This window comes from Apodemus sylvaticus, chromosome 10 (genome assembly GCF_947179515.1).
Source record: "Apodemus sylvaticus chromosome 10, mApoSyl1.1, whole genome shotgun sequence".
NCBI lineage: Eukaryota > Metazoa > Chordata > Mammalia > Rodentia > Muridae > Apodemus > Apodemus sylvaticus.
In genome coordinates, this window is record NC_067481.1 from 40,144,364 (window position 1) to 40,156,544 (window position 12,181).

General features: G+C 40.9%; 1 protein-coding gene and 1 pseudogene across 1 annotated transcript in view; both read right to left on the bottom strand.

Moving 5' to 3' along the window:
* Positions 1-3,765: 3,765 nt before the first annotated feature.
* Taf15 (TATA-box binding protein associated factor 15) overlaps positions 3,766-12,181 on the bottom strand; it is a 37,208-nt gene continuing 28,792 nt past the window's right edge. Inside the window, exons 11-16 of the mRNA XM_052197721.1 lie at positions 10,879-11,008; positions 9,697-9,789; positions 6,065-6,146; positions 5,870-5,958; positions 5,189-5,744; positions 3,766-3,896 (exon numbers count right to left, since the gene is read on the bottom strand). Of these exons, the coding sequence (XP_052053681.1) occupies positions 3,857-3,896; positions 5,189-5,744; positions 5,870-5,958; positions 6,065-6,146; positions 9,697-9,789; positions 10,879-11,008 (990 nt within the window). The 3' untranslated portion in view covers positions 3,766-3,856. The remainder of the gene's footprint in view (positions 3,897-5,188; positions 5,745-5,869; positions 5,959-6,064; positions 6,147-9,696; positions 9,790-10,878; positions 11,009-12,181) is intronic.
* On the bottom strand, positions 7,700-9,688 carry LOC127695507 (opioid growth factor receptor-like protein 1; annotated as a pseudogene).

Here is a 12,181-nt window from a genome sequence, read left to right on the forward strand (position 1 = left end):
TCAGGCTTGCAAAAAAAGCTTGCCTGTATTTACTGAACCATCTTGCTGGCCTTTTTAAATGATCTTTTTGAGACAATGTCTAGCCATGTATCCCAGATTAGTGTGGATACTAAGCTTTAGTCAGAGCCAATCAAACTTTCTGCTGCCTACATATGTCAGCCACTCACTTAGAAAGAAAGACGCCATTAACTCTGTAAAATTGTCTTAGTTTTTTTTCTCTCTCTCTTATTTCTATTGGCATCTGAACTTCCCTGTCAACAAAACCTACTAACTATTCTCAAACTACAAAAGGCTGCCAGGTGTTGTGGGACATATCCATAATTCCAGCATTTGGAGGCTAGCAAGAGAACAGTGAATTTGAGTTAGCCTAGGCTACATAGTGAGGTGTTTTTTGTTGTTGTTTTTAAATATATATTTAACCAGACACAGGTCCTCTGTAAGAGAAACAAGGCTCTTACCTATGAGACTTATCTTACCTATAGCTCTATACAGTTTATTTAATACTAGCCTGAGCTATATACAGAACAAAGGGGTTGGGGGGGGGGACAAGCAAGAAAGGGAGGAAGAGAAGAGTAAAAGGGGGAAGGAAATGACTGAGGGTAGTGTAACTGGTTGGTGTGGAACCTTTGGAGAAACACTGATTTCCAAAACTGCAGAATACTGGTGACAATAGAAAGAATAAATGCTTTAACATTTAGAACTTTGGCAAGTGACTAAATTAAGGCAAGTGGCTAAATTAAGGCAAAATTTCAGATACACATAGATGAAGAAGTAGGGCTTGTAGATACCCTTTATTTGCTATTAGAGGGAACAACAGAGATCCCATTTCAAAGAGTTCTTACAGAGGGGTGTGTTACATTTTGAATGGTGTCCTAAAACCAGTTCTAATAGATCTTGAGGGTTGAGTGGGCATCTTGGGACTCTTAAGAGGTAAAGTGAAGGCTCTGACATACTATCATATCAGATGGTAGGTGCAGTATGAAGCCAGTCACTTATGCTCAGTGCTGTCAAGTCTTTTGCTGAGGATTGATGCAATTAGGATTGAGATGCTGCCAACGCAGAGACTGGTTATTTGGTTAAATAACTGCATGTCTCTGCAGACACCATAAATATGAACTAAAGGGATGGGGATCTTGGCAGTGTTTTACACAAGTTGAAAGCTTAAATAATATAGCTAAAAACACAATGTTCGTGTCTGTAAGCTACTAAAACGCAGGGAAATACAAATGGCATTATTTATTCTTCCAAAACCTCAAGACCAGTCAAGGAATGAACATCTCTCCTGTCTTTGAACATCGTGCTACAAGGAGATCCTAAGAAATGCTAATATTCTAGAAGAGGGAAACCATGCTTTCTAAAATTACCCTACTTTAGTTTGCAATCAGAATTCAATTCTCTTATCAAAACTTTTTACTAAGGCAGTAGTTCCCAACAAGGGGCAATTCTTCCCTAAGGGAATCTGGCAGTTTAGTTGTCAGGACTTGGTGTGTGGAAGGGCTATTATTAGCTTCCAGTGAGGAGGTATCAGGGATGCATAGGACAACCTCCTTTAAAAAAAGATATCCATCTAACATGTTGTAGCACATACCTACACTCAGGAGGCAGAGGCAAGAGGATCTCTTTTAAGTTTTGAGGCCAACCTACATAGCAAGTTCCAGAGCATTAAAGCTACATAGTGAAACTGTCTCAACAAAAGAAACAAGACCCAACATGGTATTGGGAGGTATGTTCATAAACTCAGCACTTCCAAGGCTGAGGAAGGCTAATGTGGGCTATAAAACAAGACCCTGTCTAAACAAGGGGGTCTGGGTGATGGGAAGAATATATAACCCAAAATGTTACTTTTTCACTTTTTGTATGTGTAAGTGACCACCAATGTGTGTGTATTATCTGTGGAGGCCAGAAGAGCTCACCAGACCCCTTTGAAGCTGTTAGAGGTGGCTGTAAATTACCTGGATGTGGGTACTAGGAATTGAACTTGGGTTCTCTGGAAGAGCTGAACTACCTTTCCTGCCTCTAATAGTATAATAGTATCATCTTTAGAGAGGATCTTATACTGTATGTTGACCAGGATAGCTCTTAGCTTGTGATCACCCTGCCGCAGCCCCCTTAGTTCTTGAATTATACGTCAACACACACAGCAACGTTTCCCTTGAAATTTACTTTTCAATATTAACTCAGGCAAAAAACATGTTCTTTCTCATATAAAGGTACTAGCTCACAATGTTTGTACTGTGGGAGTACTGGTATAGCCTATGAAGCTAAAAAAGAGACCACAAGAGGGAATCTTTTGGTCTTTTTTCCTTTCTTCTTTGGGTCTTATTGGCCATGTTATTCCCCAGTTTCAGGATCTTCTATTTATCTTATAAATATGTCTGAGTTGTCTTAAACTCCTCTCTTCCCTAGTTACATTGGGTGCTTTTAAAAATGCCCAAGCTTGCCAGGCTGTGGTAGCGCACACCTTTAATCCCAGCACTTGAGAGGCAGAGGCAGGCAGATTTCTGAGTTTGAGGCCAGCCAGAGGTCTACAGAGTGAGTTCCAGGACAGCCAGGGCTATACAGAGAAACCCTGTCTTGAAAAAAAAAAAAAAAAACAACAACAACAACATATGCCCAGGCTTCATTCAGATTTTTGGAGTAGAGCCTAGGACATTTTTATTTTCAAACTTTCTAGATTTTATAGCTAGTATTGCTATAGGTGGCTTAATTAATAATTATATCTATTCTCAACTCCCACTTACTGATAATTTGCAAATATGCTAATAAAGATGTTATCAAAAGTGTAATAGCCAGGAAAAACAAGAAAGAAAATGGTAGACACATAGTATCATGCAGTATTGAAAAAAAGAGTAGACCATATGAGTATCTGAGAACACTACACAGAAGATGTACAATGATACTGAAGCAGAAGCCTATTTGGTATGACCAAGAATTATGGGGCCAGAGGCTGAGACACACAGTACTGTGTCTTACCATCTTTACAACATTTAGTTGTCTGTATAGGGAGACTTGTGAACAGGCTACTGCAACTGTCCAAATAAAGAGACAAATGTAGCTTATTATCAACTGTCAAGAGTATAGATGGTTTGGGATATATTTTGAACATAGAATAAAAAATGCCTGCATACACACACACACACACACACACACACACACACACACACAATGTAAGTTGGAAATCAAGAAACTCTTAAGTTTTGACCTGATCTAACCTGGGTGGGTTGGAAAGGGTCAGGTAAGGAAAACTAAGAAAGTGATCTGGGAGATCAAATGTTCTATTCAGTACATGTTAAGTTTTTCCATCTAAGTGGAAAGAAAGGTTGAGGATTCAGGAGTAGGGAATTGAAGGACATCGGCCAGGACTGGAAATAGAAACCTGGCAGCATGGCAGTAATCAGTCTAAGCGAGCTCTCGGCCATCCTGGAAACTACTGTTCTAAACAACACAAAGGCACGATGAAGACCAGCTAGAGAAAGCGTTTTGACTCACCTGGGTTAATGCTGATTTTCTAATTGTGCAGGGCTAGTTACCTGTAACTGAGTCCTAAGTGTAACAAATAATGTACTCAATGTCCACAAAAAACAAGCAGCTTTTATTGCAGTATTACAAAACACTTTCCATTTTGGCAATATTTTACAATGCACTTAGCTTTAAGGGTTGGGAAAGAGAAGGTGGGAAACTAAAAGGGAAAATTTTAATGGACATTTCTAAAAGGAAAACTGTCCCCAGCCCTCCCACCCAAATAAAAACCCAAATGTCAATTTCACTACCCAAGAGGCCATGAGGAAAGCAGCAGGCACACTCTGACAATTCCCCATGGATCATGTCAGAGACAAAGGAGTATCTGAAACAGCCATCAGTACGGTCGGTTGCGCTGATCATTTCTGTAGTCGTTTCTAGGAATGAAAAAGTAAAGAACCAAAGTAAGTTGTAGGATTTTAACAAGGAAACATGGTACATTTCCTCAATGTGCTAGTAACCTGTACCAGCTGGATATTTTCTATAAAAGGTGACAATACACCTTATTTCTATATCCCAAGAAAATAGTATTCTTTTGGGACAGGGTCTCTCTTACATAGCCCCAGCTGTCCTGGAACTCACTATGTAGACCAGGCAGGTTTTAAACTCAAAAAAGTATTCTTAATAAATCTAATTCATCAGCTTTAAGACTTAGAGTTTCTTAGAGGCTTTGCTACCTATCACTCTAGTAATTTTCCACTTAAACCAAGGACTACAAGAACACTGCAAATACTTGCAAGTACTATGCCAAGTCTAATGTCCAGACAGAACCTTGGCAGAGCAGAATAAAAATTTAAAATTTACATTTCATGTATAAATTCTATATCTGTCACTTACTATATATATAAAATCTCAGAAAAGTTACTGTTATAGAGACCAACAAAGGAACCAGAACTAAAGTTGTATAGATACTATTATACAGTACTTGCAACACATAAATTTAGTATTTGATGATAAAGCTATTACTGACACCAAACAATTATACACTTCATTCTATGGGCAAACCACTGATATAATCTCATCAAATTCTACAAATTGGGTATTATTTGCTCCATTGTTCAGAAAAGACTATTAATGCTTCAAAGGGTTATATAAATTACCTAAGGTAGCATCAAGATGTGGAACAGAAGCCAGGTAGTTGGACACCACAATATGTAAATACTATAATCCTCACTAACTTTCACTACCCCCAGGAAATAGAGGAACTTGTAGAGGGAATAAATGCAGGGCTTGAAAATCCTCCAAGAACTTGTAATATAAACATTGCCAAGTTATCTCTCAATCTCAATTTTCTTTAGCCATGAGAAAAGTAAATATAAATATTTATTAATTTGCAAAATAAAAGAAAAACTTAGAATTAAGCAGGGAACTACAAATTTTCCTGAAAGATGTTAATGGGATTAAAAAAGAAAGAAAATGTATCAAAAATGGTTGCCTATGATGCACTGGGGCTGGGGCTGGAGATGGCTCAGAGGTTAAGAGCACTGACTGCTCTTCCAAAGGTTCTGAGTTCAACTCCCAGCAACCACACGGTGGTTCACAACCATTTGTAATGGGATCTGATGCCCTCTTCTGGTATGTCTGAAGACAGCTACAGTGTACTCATATAAATAAAATCTTAGGGAAAAAAATGAGGCAAAAAGGTTCACAAATACATCTAAATACTCACCTTCCTCCCATTTTGCCTCCATAGCCACCTCGGTCTCCTCCATAGCCACCTCGGTCGCCTCCATAACCCCCACCTCGGTCTCCTCCGTAGCCACCACCTCGGTCTCCACCATAGCCTCCACTTCTGTCTCCACCGTAGCCTCCACTGCCACCACCACCACCACGGTCTCCTCCATAGGCCCCCCGGCTGCGGTCTCCTCCATATCCACCTCGATCACCTCCATATCCTCCTCGATCACCTCCGTAGCCTCCTCGATCACCTCCATAACCGCCTCGATCTCCTCCATAGCCACCTCTGTCTCCTCCATAGCTGCCCCCTCGGTCTCCACCATAACCACCTCTGTCTCCTCCATAGCCACCTCCTCTATCCCCACCATAGCCACCCCCACTCCTGTCTCCATAACCACCCCCACTTCTATCTGCACCATAGCTACCACCACTCCTGTCTCCACCATAACCTCCCCCACTTCTGTCTCCACCATAGCCACCTCGGTCTCCACCTCTGCCCCCACGACCTCTGTAGCCCCTTTCTCCACCGAAACCTCTCCCCCGGAAATCTGCAAGGTAAAAATACAAACCAATAAGGCCAACATTAATAATACAAAGCCTCCCCAAGGCTAGTTAGAAGACAAGCAGCTTATATGTGCAACGAAAGAACTAACATGATAAAGTGTTGGCCTACCTCCCCCTGAGGGACGTGAGTCCTCTGGTCTAGGCTCATTGCACTGATTACAGGAATTTCTTCGAGCAAAATTCATATTTCCACATGACCTGAAGGAGGAAAATAAAATGTTCCTAGGCCTACAATAAACCCTGAATCCTTCCTTATACCCTCCAACTATATCCCTTCACCCACCAAAGTAAACAGCATACTTACGGATTAGGGCAAACCCAGTCTCCATTCTTGGGGTCTCCACCTCGCCCCTGAAAACCTCCACGGCCTCTATATCCTCCACGACCTAGTGGGGAGAAGAGGGATAAATCAGAAGTGAAAAATCAGCAGCAGACACTGATGATATTTAAGAAGAGTATCAGATGAAAAAAATAAAGTGTCAATTAATACCTAGACAGATTAATACCTAGAACGACTCCTTCCAAATTAATTCCTATTACAGCAAGGCCATCATTGATTTCACTTAAGAAATACAGCAAACATTAATGGACCTCATATGCATTACAATATATCAGTCTGTTTTTTAGAATATTCCGCAAAGTTTGAGAATCTCAGTTATTAAGATTAAGTCTAAGTAGTTAAGGTAAATTCCAAACTGAGGAATGAACCAATTTTTTTTTTAAAAAAATCAAGAAGCTGCATTTGGGGATCTTAAAAATTGGGGATCTTAAAAATTGAGTCAGCTCTGGCAATGAGACAACTCACCAGGCATAGGACTTGTTCTAAGACTCACAAATTGACTTTGATGCCTGGGACCCACCCAGTAGAAAGAGCAATTAACTCAGCAAAGTTGTGCTTTAAACTCCACATGTCCACCATAGCATGCATGTGCTCACACAAATAAATGCTTTAAAAAGTTATACCAACCACCTAAGTAGGTTTTATTTAAACAATTGCTCCAGAGCGCCTTTACCACTGCTGTAAGAGCACTACAAAGGCATTTCATAACCTTTCCTACCACTTTCTTAGCTACTTGAACATCCTCATTTTAAGATGAAATGTAGTACAGTTGGGAAGATGCCTTAGTGGTTTAAAGCACAGCTGCTCTTGCAGAAAACCAAGGTTTACTTCTCAGCACCCATTTGGTGGTTTACAATCATCTGTTAACTCCAGTTCTAGATGATCCAACAGCCCCTTCAGGTATCCTTGGGCACTAGGCATTCATATAGTACATACATGCAAGCAAAATACTCACACACATTAAATAAATTTCCAAAAAAGATAAAAAGGTAAATAAACCTAGAGAACAAAGAGTAGGTAGTAGCTGGTGGTGGGACACACCATTAATGCCAGCACTTCTCTTTGTGTTTGAAGGGGTGAGGGGTGGTAATCTCTGAGTTGAGGCCACACTAATTGACAGAGCAAGTTTCAGGACAGCCAGGACTACACAGAGAAACTCTGTTACGAAAACCAAAAAATAAATAAAATAAGATTTATGGGGCTGGAGAGATGGCTCGTTAAGAGCACTGGCCGTTCTAGAGGTCCAGAGTTCAATTCCCAGGAAACACACAGTATAACAGGATATCTATAATGGGATCTGATGCCCTCTTCTGGTATGCAGGTGTACATGCAGAACACTCATACATAAAATATATAATATTTTTAAGTCACAAGCAATTATATGTAAGCAAGGACAGAACACAGACTTATATAGTCAAACTCTGTGTAGCATTTGGGCCTTTTTTTTTCTAAACAATACTGAAAATATTTTTTTTATTCGATATATTTTTTATTTACATTTCAAATGATTTCCCTTTTTCTAGCCCCCCACTCCCCGAAAGTCCCGCAAGCCCCCTTCTCTCCCCCTGTCCTCCCACCCACCCCTTCCCACTTCCCCGTTCTGGTTTTGCCGAATACTGCTTCACTGAGTCTTTCCAGAACAAGGGGCCACTCTTCCTTTCTTCTTGTACCTCATTTGATGTGTGGATTATGTTTTGGGGTTTTTGTTGTTTTTTTGTTTGTTTGTTTGTTTGTTTCGAGGTAGGGTTTCCTCTGTATAGCCCTGGCTATCCTGGAACTCATTCTGTAGACCAGGCTGGCCTCAAACTCAGAAATCTGCCTGCCTCTGCCTCCCAAGTGCTGGGATTAAAGGCATGCGCCACCACCAGCTGCCGAGAATATTTTTATTATTATAACATAAAAAAAAATCCTGAAATTAGACTAGTGAAAATTCCCTCTGTTCCACCTGGACATTGGTACAGGAGAGGATCCTAACGTTTACTAGACAACTTGTGTGGAAACTGAGAGAGATAGTGATGCTCAAGCAAGAAGAGGGGAGAAGAGGAGGGCAGCAGACCAGTGGGAAGGAAGGACCAGCTGCAGCCGCCGCCAACACTAAGAGCTCCGAGGTGCTGTCATCCAGAGAATCCAGATTAGTTTCTGGAAACATCTGGGCACACCTAACTCAGCATCCTTCACTAACTAATCTAAAAGCCAGGTGCTGCCACATCACCAGAGGGACTTGATGTCTGCAGGGATCTCTCAGGAGAATGCGCCGAGTACCAAATGCTACGGAACTGTGTCAGGACAACTTGAAACTATTTTTAAAGTGCCTGTTATATACAGAATTTGAAAACACATCCTAAGTATGTTCTTTTATTGGATCCGGTCTTAAGACTTCTTATTAAAGGTCCAATTCATTGTCATCCAAAGTAAAAACAGGAGCAAATGGCTTTCAGCCAAAGTCACAGGTGGCTAACATTTTAAACGTGACCTCATCTCCGTCCTTCAGCACACATTAGACAGCAGGATTTTTAACTCCCTTAACCAGGACTGGTTTATGGGTTTGTGGCATTTTGCTGTGCTACCATCTCAGCACCACAACTGGCATTTTCAGTATTTTCAGAGTCTTTGCTCTGGTTTTCAAGGCTTTTAAGAATTCGCATAATTCTTAAATAGTTGTGCTGAGACTCATTCAGATGTTGAACTCTTTCTTGCCAGTTTCCGGCCCGAGCAACATTTCCAGTTTTATCAATCAGCTTTATTCCAAAAAACTCTAGCATCATTTTATAAGAGGAATCTTCTGATTGCTTCCTTTGTTTTTTTGAATTCCTCAATTTCATATGTGGTTAATTCTTTAGCGTAAAAGTTCAAGCTTTGTTCTCTCAGGGGAAAACGCCATTGGATGTAAGTGTGGTTGTGCTCCAGCTTTTCGTAGTCCCCTTTCCACTTATTTAGAACCTCTTCAATGTAAACACCATCCGGCTTAAACGGGATTTTATTCTTATAAAAGCACAGGTTGCTTAAGTCATTTTGATATGGGATATCTTTGAAGTTCTGTGGGTACTGATGTCGGTACTTGTACAGATCCCTCACTGCATAGAAGCTTCTCTTTGGCTTAGCATTTCCTTCCCTGGACTCGCCACCCTGCTCCACGCCCGCCACCTTGGCGTGGTCCTCGGGCACGGGACTGGCGCGGGGCCGCCCTCCAGCTCTCTCAGGAGGCTGCTCTGGCTCATCGTGCTCCAGGCCCTTGCCGGCCCGGCTGTTCGGGCTCAGGCTCCCAGTCGGTCTGCCAGGTGGAGTCGCAGTCTTCCACGGTGGTGGGCTCGCAGAAGCTGACCCCGCTGAGGAGGTTGCCCATTGAAGGGGCGGCGGCGCACAGGCGGGAAGGAGCGGGGTGCCCCGGTGCTGCACGCGTCCCAGCCCGCCCATCTCGCCCATCCCATCGCTGTCGCCAATGCCAATGCCCCACCCCGCCCTAGCGGGGCCAACCCACTCCCAAACGCGCTAGACCAGCTCCACCGGGACACGCCCCCATCCACGGTCCTCGGGAGTGCACATTTGGGTCTTTTTATTTCTTTACATAGTGCTGGGGATCAATGTAAATATCCTACCTCGTCGTCCACCTCCACTTCCACCACCTCTCATGAATTCAGGCCTTCTAGTGGCAAATGACACTTTGATGATATTTCCATGGAATTCTTTTCCTAAGAAAAAAAAACAGTTCTGAGGCTGAGCAAAGTGGTACGCACCAATAACCTCAACACTCAAAAGGCTGAGAAGCAAGAGGATCACTGAGATTTGAGGCCCCAGCTTTAGCTAGACACCTAAGACCTTTTCACCAAAATCTAAAAAGAAAGGGAAGAGGAGAGGGTTTTAAATAATGCTACAATGGCACTTCATATCTCTACCTCCCAACAAAAGCTACTGTCTTGGCTATTTTTACTTTCAGAATAATGTACACATCCCCATAGAAATTTAAACATACTAGTGCTTTATGTTCCAAACAGTCAAATAATGATAAAATATAACCCATAATCTACACAAAAGAACAGACCTTCCTGAGGAGATAGTTATTTCTAAGTTTGTTTTTGTCCTGAGGACTGAACCCAAGGTCTAATATAAATCTGTACATATATAGCTCCATACATATGCTTATACATACATATGGGCTTCCCAGTGTGTTTATAGTTTAGAATAAACAAAAAGGCGAAGGGGGTCAGCAAGGCTGGGGTTCAGATTTAGTTGTAAAATTGTTCCCAACAGGATCATGCTTGAATACTTGGTCCTCATTTGGTAGCACTGTTTTCAGAAGGTTGTGCATGTTTTAAACAAGTTGCCTAGCTGGCAGATGTCAACCAAGCCAACTTTCTATACCTGTATCAGGGTTAGAATTATGTGCAAGATTAAGGAAACACAAACAAAGATATAATTCACCTCATACCTACAAGCATATAAAAGCACAAGCTTGTTGTATTCTTGATCACTATTAAGCAGGAAAATAACCACTATCTCTCAGAATATGTTTTGCCTTCCAGGCTAGAAAACATTTCTTCAAAGTGTACAAATAAGAGCTGGAATATTCAGCTGTTAGGAGCACTGGGTGCTTTTCTAGGAGCCAAGTTTGATTCCCTGCACCTACATGACAGCTCACAAACCACCTATCCCTCCATTTCCAAGGGATGTGATATCCTCTTCTGGCCTCCAAAGGCAACAGCTGCGCAAATCATGCATAGACATACATGCAGGCAAAACACCCAAACACATATGAATTTAAATATACGAATGGAGCATACCATCAAACCAATCAATGGCTGCCTTAGCTGATGGAGGGTCATCAAATGACACTGTTGCTTCCCCTTTTGGCTTTCCTGTGTCTTTGTCTGTGTAAAGATTTATCATTGGTTTTCCAGTCTTTTTGTTAGTCTAAATAATAAAAAAAAAAAAAAAGACCAAATTGATGTTGCATTTCAGGAATAAGTGATCATGCATCATTCAGGTAAAGATTTTTTCAAAAATTTATTATTTTAATAATTTGCATATATGTATGTATGTATGTATGTATGTATGTATGTATGTATGTGGTGTGCACATGAGTTCAAGTCCCCTTAGAAACCAGAACCATCAGCTTCTATGTAGCTGGAACTTCAGACTAGTGGTAAGCAACCCAATATGCGTACTGAAAACTGAATTCAGATCCTCTGGTACAGTCCATGATCTTCACAGTGGAGCCACCTATCCAGCCAGGTACGGATTTGTTTAAAAAGAATCCATACATTCATAATACAAAGTAGTATATATTTAATGTAAAAATGAAGTTATCTATAGGTGTAGACTTTGAAAACTTTCCATATTGAAGTAAGAGAAAAACAAACTATAAAAATCAGGAGCCAGCAGTGATGGAACAGCTTTTAATCTCAGTACTCTGGAGGCAAAGACAAGGTCCATCTTAACTATTTTGAGGCCAGCTTAGTCTATATTGAGTTCCAGGACAACCAGAGCTTTAAAAAAAAAAATCTAGTAAGAGCTAACATATTTATTTGATAGTCTGGACTCCACTTCCAGGATCACCAAAAACAGTAACAATGACCCAAAAAACAAAAATCCTAAAAAAATGGCATGCTATTTATGCGTAACTTATTTAAATTCACAAAAAACAAATGTAGATAATGTTTTTAAAAATACATACGCTGTAAAACATTTAAAGGCTAGGAAGAATCCTTCAATAAAATCAATGCATTATTATTAAAATTGCCATTGGAATTTGTCTGGGATGAGGGTGGAAGACAGTTCTGCTCTATTAAAAATATGTGGCCAGCCATGGTGTCTTGTCCCTCTAATCCCAGCACTCAGGAGGCTAAGGCAGCAAGATTTTGAGTTTGAGGCTAACCCAGGCACAATGGGAGCCCCCATCTCAAAACAAAGAAAAGTCTGAACTTGTGTGTGGTTCAGGTATAAATTACAAAAACAAACAAATAAAAAAACAAAACCAAAACAAAGCAAGCAAGCAAAAAACCCAGGAATTCTCCAATAAGGAAAAAAAAAGTAATTTCACAAATACCAAAGCAAGGACCAGTGAATGCAATAGCACCAACCAAC